Source organism: Colobus angolensis, unplaced genomic scaffold (genome assembly GCF_000951035.1).
Source record: "Colobus angolensis palliatus isolate OR3802 unplaced genomic scaffold, Cang.pa_1.0 Scaffold48, whole genome shotgun sequence".
NCBI classification, from domain to species: Eukaryota; Metazoa; Chordata; class Mammalia; order Primates; family Cercopithecidae; genus Colobus; species Colobus angolensis.
The window spans coordinates 4,614,511-4,627,857 of NW_012118265.1; the positions used below are offsets into that span (position 1 = coordinate 4,614,511).

General features: G+C 38.9%; 1 protein-coding gene across 1 annotated transcript in view; it reads left to right on the forward strand.

Moving 5' to 3' along the window:
• MED12L (mediator complex subunit 12-like) overlaps window positions 1-13,347 on the forward strand; it is a 353,697-nt gene that overhangs the window by 34,955 nt on the left and 305,395 nt on the right. Inside the window, exons 3-4 of the mRNA XM_011958966.1 lie at window positions 991-1,182; window positions 6,022-6,181. Of these exons, the coding sequence (XP_011814356.1) occupies window positions 991-1,182; window positions 6,022-6,181 (352 nt within the window). The remainder of the gene's footprint in view (window positions 1-990; window positions 1,183-6,021; window positions 6,182-13,347) is intronic.

Genomic DNA, 13,347 nt, shown 5'->3' on the forward strand with positions numbered 1-13,347 from the left:
AACCTCTGGCTCCTGGGTTCAAGTGATTCTCATGCCTCAGCCTCCCGAGGAACTGGGATTATAGGCGCATGCCAGGCCAATTCAGTATTTTTTTTTTTAGAAGAGACGGGGTTTCACCATGTTGGCCAGGCTGGTCTTGAACTCTTGACCTCAGGTGATCCACCTGCCTTGGCTTCCCAAAGTGCCGTGATTACAGGTGTGAGCCACCACACCCAGTGAGATTCACTAAATTTTTAGCTATTACTTTGTTCTCTGCCTTCTTGTTAGTTCTTTCCTGTTCCTTTCTTTTTTCCTTGTCCATCTTTTAATTTGGTTAATATGAAAACGATACAGTAATTCATAGTAGCTTTCTCTGCCACTTTGCGTCATTCAGAGCAGGTAATACTAGCTTTTTCTTGAAACATTTGTAGTTGTGAAATTGGCAGCCCGATAAAAAATGTTGAATACCAAATTTAATTGAACCTTTTGTAATTTGCCATTTAAATAAATTAAATTTCTCTAGATTCTTTGTTTAAAAGCATTGAGTGTAAATACCGAGTTTCCTTTCCAAAAATAAGTGCTATTAAGATGAAACAAGAAAAAGAATGATTACTGAGTGATTACTAGGCTTTCTTCTCTCAGGGAAAGCATTCTCTCCTGACGGGTGTGTCGTATTAGAAAGGAGAAAGAGCAGCTGAAGGATTAAAGCAGAACCCATTCTACTGAAATTTATTCAGGATGTAATTAATTTCATCTTAGCAGAGATTTCCAAAGGCCCCCCTCGCCCCCCTCTGCCAAACTACTTGTGAATAGTGGTATAAAGGTGCTGTGTATCATAGTTAATGTAAGGAAATCACATCTCTTGGCTTCAAAGACTTAAATTCCCAATTTAATTTCTGATGGGCTGTATGAAGATTTTCAGTTGAAACAATAAAGATAAAATACTAATGTACAGTACTAAGCTATTAGCTTATTGTCTTAACTTTCCCTTTTTTTCTCTTCTTTCCACAGATTGGAGCTTATTTTAGCAGCATATTAGCTGAGAAACTGAAGCTTAACACTTTCCAGGACACGGGAAAGAAGAAACCACAAGTTAATGCTAAAGATAATTATTGGCTGGTTACTGCTCGATCCCAGAGTGCAATTCATAGTTGGTTTTCTGACTTAGCAGGAAATAAGCCGCTTTCTATTTTGGCAAAAAAGGTATCAAATATTTCTTACATTGTTTTAGTTATGGTCTTACAATCAGCTGTTTGAGATAATGTTCAAGTATATTTTTGTTTTTCCCAGTTCTTTTTGAGACTGCAAGCCCAATGGCAGGTTTGTGGTACCAGGTGGGTGCCACCCCATGCTGTTTTCCCCTTTTGTTTGATTGCATGTGGTGCCTAGGACATCTATAAATCCCTAAACATTCCACATATCAAGCTGTTTATGTGGATTTTAGGTAGACAAGATTTTAAAATCGAGAACAGACAAGAAGACTGCATTTAAAAAAAAATTACATTTCCAGTTTTCTTAGGCCAAGATGTCCAAGATTTGTTAAAAAGATTCTTGCTTTGAGGTTATTTTCTTGTCTTTAAAAGTACCCATCCAAATGCTTCAAGCTGTCTCCTTCCTACCAAGCGAGATAAAGATTGTGATTCTATGTGTGCTTGTTCTTTGAAAAATTTTTAGAACAAAATGGGCAGGTTTATTCATAGCTTCTAGCTTTTTTTATAGGGGAGGGGATGTGGGAGGTTCTTTTAAAATCTTTGCCTTTGGTCATTTTCCTCAAGTGGGAAATAATACACAGATTCAACAGTCTCGTGGTCCAAACAATATAAGATACCTCTTGAAATTTATATAAGAAACTAGATACCTTGCTCATAGTCCTGATCTCTGATTTCTTGCACAACTTTGAAATAATCCCAGGGATCTTTTCTTATCTCTCCTAAGGCCCTTTAGTGTTAGTAGTGCCTGTCTTCTGTTCTTAGTGTTAAGTTTTCCTTGTCAGCTTGGTACAGGCCCAGTTTATAGAGGAGCTCTTTTGTGTATTTGCCTATTTTCCAAAGCAGCTCTTTGAAAATAGTGTCTGTAGCTTCTATTGGCTTTATTTTGCCTTCATGTCATAACGTTGTATTGCCTTGCGTAGATTTCAGTGGCGAAAGGCAACTGAAATCTTCAAAGAGTGTACAGTCAGCATAACCACCTCTTACCATTCAGTTAGTACCACTGTCTCAATCCAGGCTGAACCATGTATGACTTCTTCTCCAGTGGTGAATATTTACTTTGTGGTCCCACTGTGGCCTGTGAATTGTATCTGAAGGCCATGTAAGTCATAGGTCATCCTTCAGTATTTGATGGCTTTTGACTAACGGTTCATACTTTCCATGTTGCCAGCCTGACATCTTTCCATTTAGTTTTTCTTTTTTTCATAAGTTTTTAGAGTGCATGTTTGGGATTTGCTGCTCTTGAGGAGTTGATGCCCTTGCTTTAGGGGAGTAGTGGTTTCTCCTCTTGTAGGAGGAAGATGAATCATGGTGCAGTGTATTAGCCATTATTCTTCTTTCTTTATTAGGAGCTGCCTCTGGCCAAGTCAGGTGTTCCTCAGGTAAGCCCTGATGTTAATTCTTTGTAAACTTGAAGATGTTTTCTTTATAAAACGATTAAATATACCTTGAAATATTCATTTCTTGGGCATTTCAAGAATCCTTCGCCTTCCCTCCTCAGCATATCATCTTCTTGAGATGGTGAAATCTCTTTTAGAATGGGGTAAAGCAATGCATTCTCTGCATGTTCTTCATATTAGAGAGTTCAAATACTTCTTTAATTTTTGGTATTCATCTGTGCGATGGCTTAAGGTAGAAAGCCTGGGTTTACCTGCTAAGATCCTGAGTCATCTTTGAAATCTTATCTTGAGTTCATAATGGTTTCCTGTATGGATCATGTTTCAGTACCTGGTTTTCTGCTACTGTGAAGCTTCATAGCGTGCCAAGGCTTTATCCACAGAGGCTTGTAAAGGACCTTTTAACTCAATCACAATTATAGATCGATTTGGAAAAATAGACTTCTGGCATCTAGGGATATTCTTCCAGGTCTTGAACAGTTCATTAACTCTCACCTGTTCCCTTCAGGTGACTTTAATTACTGCGGTCTGTGAAATTTTCTTTTGCGTTTACCCTTGCTTAGCAAATAGAGAATGCAGTGATAATGTGCATCCAAGGAGAAAGGTGATAGGACACTCTTCTGTGGATTGAAAACCAGCACATGCTAGGTGTCTTAATTTTCTTTCTGTACTTAGATGCAGCTGTGGCTTGATTTAGAACCAGACAGCTGCCCTATGATTGCTAAGTTTTAGCTATCATTTAAAATCACATGTATTCTTTACTGAAAAACATGTAATGCAACAAGGTGAGGAAGTCAATACTTCAGTCAATATAAATGTATTTATCTTTCTGAGTTGGCCCAACTGTAGATTTGACAAAATTATTAATATGTGTCTGGTTGGTCTGCTTTCTTAATTGAGTAACTTCTTTCACATACGTTCTTCTGAATTCTGAAGTCTTGAGTTGCATCAACCAGTTCTCATGGGGTTCTGCTAGTACGGACAGTGAGGTAGAGGTTTGCATTGTGCTGTTAATCTAAGATCTGTGCTGAGTTTTGTTTGCTGTCTCATCTAAACATTTCACAAGTTCAGATGTTTTATTTTTTTCCCCTCTGCCAATTGTAGTTGAAAGGAAATCCTTTAGGCATCTATGAAAGATAACTACTAGTAGTGACTCTTTTGGAGATGCTAACTTGCACTTGTTTATGTTTTAGGCCTTGATCTATATAACCTTTTGGCATGTCTGAATGAGAGACAGCCTCACCTTGACAATGAAAATTTAACTCACTGACACCACACTGTACATTCTGGTGAAAAGCAGCTACTCAGGTCTTGAACTGAATATTGAACTCTGTGCTTTTCTTGTCCCTGACTTAAATGATAGCCAGTATGCCAAGAGCCTTGTGCTCCATGAGAGATGTGCCTTGTAAGCCTCATTTTCAGGAAATGTTCCTGTTAAATTGTGTCTTTTTTGTCTAAAAGAGATACAATTTAGTATATGGTCTGCAGAGAGGAAGCCTTCTAGCTTTGGCCTATGTGACTTTTATCTCCCGTTTAGTTGTGTTGGGTGCAGTGTAATTGCCTCTGTCATGGGGTCTGTGTTCTGAAGTCAGCACCCAAGGCAGGAACTGTACATGACTAGTCTCTTCAATTGCCCATGAAATATGTATGTGGATATACTGCATTTTTTTTTCTTTTTTTTGAGACACGGTCTCGCTGTATTGCCCAGACTGGAGTGCAGTGGTGTGATCTTGGCTCACTGCAACCTCTACCTCCCAGGCTCAAGCAATTCTCCCACTTCAGCCTCCTGAGTAGCTGGGACTACAGGTGTGTGCCACTGCACCTGCCTGGTTTTTATATTTTTAGTAAGGTTTTGCCATGCTGCCCAGGCTGGTCTCAAATTGATAGGCTCAAGTGATCCACCTGCCTCTGCTTCCCAAAGTGCTGGTATTATAGTCCTGAGCCACCGTGCAGGGCCTATACATTGCTTCTTAATGTGCAACCCAAACAGCTTTTCCTTCAGCATTGGAAAACTTTATAGTTCTTTGGCAAGGCCAGGTGAAATAGTTTGCTTGTGTTTAAGGGCCACACACTAAAATAATTAGCTCTTAAAAAGAATTATTCTAGGATCACACTTTGTACCAAGTGTGTGAAAAGTCAAATTTGTGACATGTCAGTGCACAGATACCACTGTATGAGTGAGGATTTGGTTAAGAGAAAAATGCCGTGCTGTATGAATCAGTTAGCTGGTTTGAAGCCTTGATTTTCACAAAATCAAGTAAGAGTTTGGGACAGAGAGACCAGGGCTCTTGGTATTTATAGTAGTGTTGTTCCAGATCCTCTAAGAAAGGGTCACATCCATGGCCTCAAAGCACTTTGGTTGGCATGGAGAAATCCTTGGAACTGACAACAAAATAATCATTATAATTTTGATTCATGTAATTGTTTTGCTTTATCCTTTTAACTACCCTGTGAGGTGGACAGGGTTGATGTTAATAACACAGTTCATAAATGAGGATCCCAGGAGTGAAGGGCTTAGCCAAACAGGCTTCATTCAGGAGTGGAGTACAGAGGGGGTCATGGCTGGCGTGGAGCATGTCCTTGCCCCTCGGTCTCATTGCTCTCATCCTGCTGCATCATGGCTAATGTAGTCTTTGTTCACTGTTTTTCTTCCTTTATATTCATAAACTTGAATAGATGATATAGATGAATGGGCTATTCTTAGGATATTTATGAGGGATACTAGAAGAATGAATTAACTCTTTCAAACCATTCAGTGGTACATTGGGATACTAATTTGCTAAATAGTACCTTTGTGGTCTGGAAGACATAATTAACTGCCTCAAGTGCCTAATTTCAACCAGTAAATTAATTACCTAGCTATTTCTGGCTCAGTGTTTATTAGGCAGATACACTGATCCGTCATTGTAGCCTCTCTTTTAAATTTTGGACTAATGTCACTTTCAGAAGCTTTCTGGAAATTGTTACTCTTATGAAATGTTAATCAGAAAGCTTTGTACACACACAAAAAAAGTTCTGGATAAAATATAGAGTAGGAGCAATTTTCACTTGGTCTGTCCCTTCCAATTTTGAGATAAATTCTTTGGAGGACTGTCATGAAATTATTTTTCCTTGCTCTTTTGATAAGATGAGTAGCTCTCAGCATCTGAGAATCTGAAAATCATTTATTTTTTAAAAAATAGAAAGAACAACTAATGAAACTTTTATATTGTGCTAAACCTAGTTTTGGTTATTTTTTCGTAATGAAAATTGGCTTAAAATGTTCCTTAAAAAAAAAAAAAACTGCATGTGCTATTTGAAAATCAATCAAGGATATACTTTCTTAGAGCTAGCAGGTAACTTATAGCCTCTTTCTTTTGCTTCACCTTTATTTAGGTTTATCTAGTGATGAACACAGTGTGTGATTATTATAAACATACTATGTTGTTTCTTTTTAGGTTCCTATCCTTAGTAAAAAAGAGGATGTTTTTGCATATTTAGCTAAATATTCTGTGCCAATGGTTCGAGCAACGTGGTTGATCAAGATGACTTGTGCCTATTATTCTGCTATATCTGAAGCTAAAATTAAGAAACGTCAGGCTCCTGATCCGAATTTGGGTAAGTGAGAGAATACAATACACCTTACATTTCATTATTGATTTTGCAAGTAATCGTTGCCTGCACCCTCTGGACACAGCCCAGCGTGGTGAGTGTTGAGAAGGTCCGTGGTGAGACTTGAGTCGCTCGGGTATGGATAGTTCACTCAGTCTCAGAATCCTGACTCCATTAGCAAGGGCTGTTGATCTTACTGCCAAAATAGATCCTGAATCTGAACACTTTTCACCACCACAGCTATTAAAATGCTGGTTCAAGCCACCGATATCTCTTGACTGGATAGAGTTGCAGCCTTTTAGCAGCTTTCTCTGCTGTTACTTTTGCGCCTTACGTTCTATTCTCTGTATAACTACTGTACTAATCTCTAAGCCTAAATGATCTATTGTGTTTCTACTTATAAATTTACAGCAATTTCTTATTACAGTTGGAATGCAGATCTAGATTCTTTACTGTGGCCAGTGAAGTCGTCTCTGATCTGCCCCCAGCCCTTCCTATGATGTTCCAGCCACAGTGCCTTCCTTCTATCCTCCTAATATGCTGAGCTGAGCTCTTTCCCATTTCAGGGCTTCTGTGTTTCTTGTTTGTTGTACTTGGTTGGTCTTCTCTGGGATATTTGCGTGATTCTGTCTCTTCACTGCATCTTTGGCTTAAATGTCATTTCTGCAGGAGGCTTTCTCTGGCCATCTACCTAAATTGCATTCCCTCTCTTTATCTCCTCTCCCTCTACTTCTGGTTATGTTCTCACATGTTATTATTTTATTTAATGTCCATCTCAATATCTGAAGTTATGTTTAAAATACTTGTATCTGTCACTCTGTGCCCAACTCACATGCACTAAAATGTGAGGCCCCTAAGGGCAAGAATATCGGTCTTATTCTCACCAAGTCCCCAGTGTCTAGAATTATGCTGGCCATGGTCAGTATTTTGAGTCAGAGTCCCCACTATGTTGGTTTCTAGACCGTGACTTCTTGAGGTGGTTCTAAAACATACTTCGTAGAAGATAACGATGCTAAACCAGAAATGTACGTAAAGAATTATGTATAAATATGACCATTTAGAGATTGAGTTTATAAATAATTCTTTGTGAAATGAAAACAGCTTATGGTTTTGTAAGGGAGAGTCCAAACACAAATCTCTGAGGAGGAGGGACAGAAAGCACAGATGTCATCAGATGCCAGGTGGTGCCCTGGATAAACGAGTTGGGGTATAAAGTGGTGGGGAGTGGTAGGGGCACCCTGATGGTGAGTGGAGCACACTCTAAAAGCGTGAACACTTAAAATTAAAAACAGAAACATGGTCTGAATTCTGTGGCTGCCATCTTTGAGTTTGGCATCATCCTACACGTGTTAAAACAAATAAACAAAAAGAAAGTGTATTTTAGAAAAGAAATGCCCAGAAATGCCCAGGAAAAAGTCCTGGAAGGTAGTAATCCACAAGTTAACATTGATGGCCTCTTAGTGTTGTTTTCACAGTGGTCTTCTGCTATCTTTATATTTCTCTGAGTTTATTCCCCCATCAGCATTTTATTTGATTTGAGGGAATACAAAAGAAGTGCCCCTTTTTATTACTAAAGTAATACATTTTCATTACCAAATTTTCAAATGGTGCTGAGGTAGATACAACATGATGTTCAAGTTTCTCTTCTCCTTTCTCCTCTGTTATCCTTTTTGAAGTTTCATTCAGCCTTCACACATACACATATTTCTTCATATATCTACATTTGTGTGTGTGTGTGTGTGGTGATCTCCACTGGATTAACTTATTTATTTATTTATTTTTAGAGTTGGGGTCTCAGTCTCATGCATGCTGGGGTGCAGTGACATGATCATAACTCACTGCTTCCTCAAACTTCTGGGCTCAAGTGATCCTCCTGCCTCAGCCTCTCAAGTTACTGGGACTATAGGCATGTGTCACCATGCCTGGCTAATTCTTTAATGTTTTGTAGAGACAGGGTCTCACTGTGTTGCCCAGGCTTTTTGTGAACTCCTGGGCTCAAGTGATCCTCTTAGCTGCACTACCCAGAGTGCTGGGATTACAGGGTGAGCCACTGCCCAGCCAGTCTCCATTGGATTTATTAATACTTCTCCCCAGTACCTGGATATCCAATTGCTTACTAGCTACCTTCACTTTGATGACATCTGAAGTGTCTGAATCGGCATCTGAAACATAATATATATCAAATCAAGGTCTTGATTTCTTGCCATCCTTTAACTTGTTCCTTCCTGACATTTCTTCTTACTAAATGTTATGTGTAGTTATTGGGTGGGTAAGGCAAGAGCCAAATTGTCATTCCTGGTATTTATCTTTCTCTCAAAACCCTGCATTCAGTCTGTCAACAATCCTGTCATCTTTACTTTCAAAATAAAACCAGAATCTGAAAATTTGGTCCTCTGTGTCCACTGCTGTTACTCTCTGGCCAAACCATCACCCACTTTGCCTGTCTATTGCAGGGGTTTTGGCCAATCTTCTTGTTTTTGTTTTCGTTCCTCTAATGTCAGCTTTCCACTTTGTAGCCAGAATGATCCTGTTAGGGCAGAAATTACGCCACCCTTATGCCCAGAATTCTTGCCTGGCCCCTTGTCCCACTCAGATTGTGTAACTCAGCGACGCCAGTGACCTGCCTGCACATTCCAAACTCAGAGTCGTGCTGACCTGTGGGCGCGGCTCTTCCTTCACCTGTGGGGTGCACATGGGCCTGCTCCCTTGCTTGACTGTGGTCTCTGCCCAGACGCGCTTCCTAAGAGAAGCCTTCTCCGACCACTGCTGCCAAAATATCTCCGTTACTGTCTTCTTCTGCTTTATTTTTCTTCATTGTTCTTAACACCACCTAATGTTATATTTTATATTAATTTTTGATCATCTGTCTCCATCCATTCCCAAGTACAACACAGGCTCCATGAAGAACTTTGCTAGATTTGTTCAGTGCTGTGTCTCTGAAGACAGTACTTGGCATACACAAGGTGGTCAGTAATTTTTCAAATAAATAAATGAATACTTAGGCCTGAAACATTTATGTTTGTGTGTGTGTGTGATATGATTACATATTTCTGCATCTGTATATGTATGTATTTAAAAAAATTTCTCCCAATTCATAATCCTTGAAACTTCCATTATCACCAGCTATAGCAGAGAGACTACTGCATTCCTTATGTTCTCTTCATATATTTTTTTTTGGTAACATGTTCTTGTCAGTGTTTTTCTTGATGTTCAGTTTAATCTGATTTTGACTGCCACAAAAATGCAAAAAGGAAATGCAGGAATGATTTTTACAACTGAAACTTAAAACAATTTTAGAGCAAATAAGAACTCAAGCCAGGCATGGTGGCTCATGCCTATAATTCCACCACTTTGGGAGACCAGGGCATGAAGATCGCTTGATCCCAGGAGTTTAAGACCAGTCTAGGCAACATAGTGAGACTTTATCTCTCCAACCCTCCCCACCAAAAAAAATTAGTTGGTGTGGTGGTACACACCTGTATTCCCAAGCTACTCAGGAGGCTGAGGTGAGGGGATAGCTTTAGCCCAGGAAGTTGAGGCTGCAGTGAGCTGGGGTTGTGCCACTGCACTCCAATCTGGGCAACAGAATAAGACCCTGTCCCTCAAAAAACAAGCAAACAAAAAAACAAAAAACAGTCTGATCTTCATAATTTGGAAAGGTTATGTAATTTCTGGGAAATCCCAGATATGAATGTTTCACCAGGACCACATGGTTTCCCCTACCAAATGGAGGGAAGTATAGCTCGAGTTTCTACTTAAGAATGTTCTGGACTTGTTGGATTCATTAGTTTTACCATTAGTTTCCTTATCACTGTGGCTGGTTGGACTTTTGAAGGGTTATTTTTCTCCCCACCAAAAAGTTAAAACTTTTATTATTTGCATAACCCATAATGGGTGGATTACTAGGTTTAGTCGTTAGCTGTATTTTCTCTTCCTCCATAAGCCAAATAACATACGATTCTGTTTTTTGACCCAGTTGATTTACAGTATATTGCAGTTCATGGGTTTTTATGATTACTAATGTATATTTAAAATTGTGAATATTAAATCCATGAAGATCAAGTGCCTATAATAATATTTCTTATGTTAGAGTATCCAGCCTTTGAACTAAGACATGCCTAAGGCTAAAAAGAAAAATATTTTAAAAATGTATGAATTTTTGGAGTTTACCCCTAACTTCCCAGGTCTGGCATCTCAAGAGGGAGCTTTGGGCTTTACTTTTACCAGTGCTGCCACTAAGGGACGAGGTGATTTAATGCAAAGTCCTTAGCTTCTCCAGACATCAGTCTTTTCAACCTTGATTCTATCCAGTGTCCGTGTTGTCTCTGTCATGTCTTTTTAGTTGTCTTTAATCTAGAACAGTTCGTTAGCCATTTCTTTTGACCTTGGTATTTTTGAAGGAGGCAGACCAGTTGTTTTGTAGACTGTCCATTGATTTTTCCTTTCTCCAGTTTCTCATTAATAGATTTAAGTTACATACCTTTGCTTGGAATAGCCTTGAGGTGATGATGTGAATATGTCAGTATATCATATCCCAATACTGGTGGTGATAACTTTGATCATTTGGGTAAGGTGGTGTCTATCGGATTTTTCTCCTGCAAAGTTACTATTCTACCCTTTGTAATTAGTAATTCACCTACATGAATATACAGTTCCTTTCTCTATATTCTTATATGTATGTATGTATTTTAATTGCAAATGCAAGATTCTATTTATACTATATATAAAGAGCATGTTTTTCAAATATCTAATCTTGTTTTACTATCACTTTGTTACACCTGATACCTCTGACATTCTCCTTTGTCTTCAGCAGCTTTTTCAACTTTTAAAAGCAAATGATACAGTATATTTGAAAGCATTTGGCTGTGTAGACATAGCCATAATGTAATGTAGCAAGTTTCACACTCCTAGCAAGGGATACAGCCAAGCGAGTACACACATATATATGTGTTGAATTGGATTAAATCACATACACTTCAGAAGATTAACTTCTAGTAATAGGTTCTGTGTTCTGGCGTTGATAGCAAAAAGAACCATTCAGCACATTTGGGGCAAGATTGACTATCAAGTGTCACCCTTTTCTGGCATTGGTTTTATGACTTCCGTTGTCTTGATGATTGTTCTTAGGATTTGTAAAGTGTTTTCAGTAGAAATGACTTTTATTCCTTTGTAATAGGAACATATGTTTTATTTTCAGTTCCTACTTTCAGCATTGGAACAGAGCTGTAAAGCACTGCTGTTTGATTTTATAGAAGGGAATTTTTTCCAAAGTTAAGTGGGCTCACAGCAACAAGGAGTAACACAGAGATCCTCACTGTCATTATGCAGAGAGTTACAGATCTCAAATGTAGATTAAATGGGTTGCTGCCCTGGGGAGCTTGCAGTCAGCAAAGACATACCCAGTACAGTGTATACACAAAAGTGAGAGGAGTGAGAAGCGCCTTGGGTTTCTGAGTGAGGTCTCATTGTAACTTCAAAGTGGGTAATGAAATATTTAACTTGGATAAATCTGAACATCAGGACAGAGATTTTAAATAGAGGGGAATTAGGGAAGCCTGAAAGAAGAGTTTGTAATTCTTAGTCCTTGTGAGACCTGAAAAAAAAACAAAAAAAAGGTTTAGGTGGACATGATGTTTAGAAAATGTCATGAAATAGTTGATGTTGCTACTTGAAGGAGAGTATGCCAGAAATAATGCATGTTCGGTTTCAGATATTTTTAGAGTTGAATTAAGTTTCATTTTTAAGAGAACAAGAATGTTCAGCTGCCTTAAATATTTTGAGCTCACCAGAGAAAATTATTTAAAACAGGCTAACTAATACTTAAAAATGAAAAAGTAAAACTCACATTGAGTTATGCAATTAAAGTCTTTGAACAGATTAGGAAATATGACTTTATAGTAAGTAACAGAACTTTGTACATGTATTTGTAGGAATTTTCCACATGAGGAGTCTTATTGTTGCTGAATCAACTAATAATAACTACAGCATTTATTGCTGTTTTTGCCATCACTGTTAACAGCATTTCTTGAGCACTTATGGAATCCCTGATATTGTGATAAGCAGAGATACGGTGCTTACTGCATTTCTAGGTTGAATCAGCACCTGATGTGTGCTGGGAAATGATCTAGGTTGTTTGGAGAAGCTTGTCAGCCTTGGGAGTGCCCCATCCCCTTGCTGTTGTGGGATTTTCTTTCTTTCTTTTTTTTGTTTTTTGGTTTAAAACTGGTCAATCCCTCACCAAGTCTATTGGCTTTCTGCCAGGGTTCCTCTGGTGTGCAGTGATGCAGTGTTCCCCATTTCATTAGTAAATGTTTGCTAGGTTCTATGTATATTTTGTCCATTTTCTGACTTACTATTCAGATAGCCTGTGAAAGAGATATGTTGTTCTCGTTTCATGGATGAGGATGGTGATGTGCAAGTGGTGCACAGAACCCTTCAGCATAAGTGTCCAAACTTGACTCCAGAGCCTGTGCTGGACACCGCTGGTCAGTGAGGACAAGAGTGGGACAGTGTAATCACTACCCTCTAGGTATTTGCAGTATAAGTGGGGGGCATGCATCCAAACAATCAAATAATAGAGAAGGAAGAGTTCATAGTGACAGGAAGAAAATACAGAGGGAGTCTTAAGAAATAAGCCACTGAGGGAACTTGGGACATCCAAGGAGATTCACAGAGGAAGTGGCTTAGGTATATACTTTTGCAAGCAGAGGCATTTCCTAGGAGGACAGAGCTGGAGTGGGCTGTTGTTCAGGGAAGGGCATTTCTGACAGAAGGATGGTGTCTGCAGAGAAATAGGTTATCAAATAGTTTGACTTGTTGCACCTCCAGGATTTAACTTCAGCTTGAGCGTCGTTTACCAGTGGGGAGGTGATGAAAGCCTGTGTGAAGGTTTGTTTGCCAGAGTGGGATATGTGAGTTCCCTCTGGTGCATGATGAAAAGCCATGGAAGGGTTTATTATTACTATTATTGTTACAACTCTTTCCCTCAGTTTCTTGTCTTAAAAAATTGGGATAATTGACAATATTCCTTTCCTTTCCTTTCCTTTCCTTTCCTTTCCTTTCCTTTCCTTTTTCCTTTCCCTTTTTCCTTTTTCCTTTCCTTTCCTTTTCTTTTCTTTCTTTTGTTTTCTTTCTCCTTCCTTCCTTCCTTCCTTCCTTCCTTCCTTCCTTCC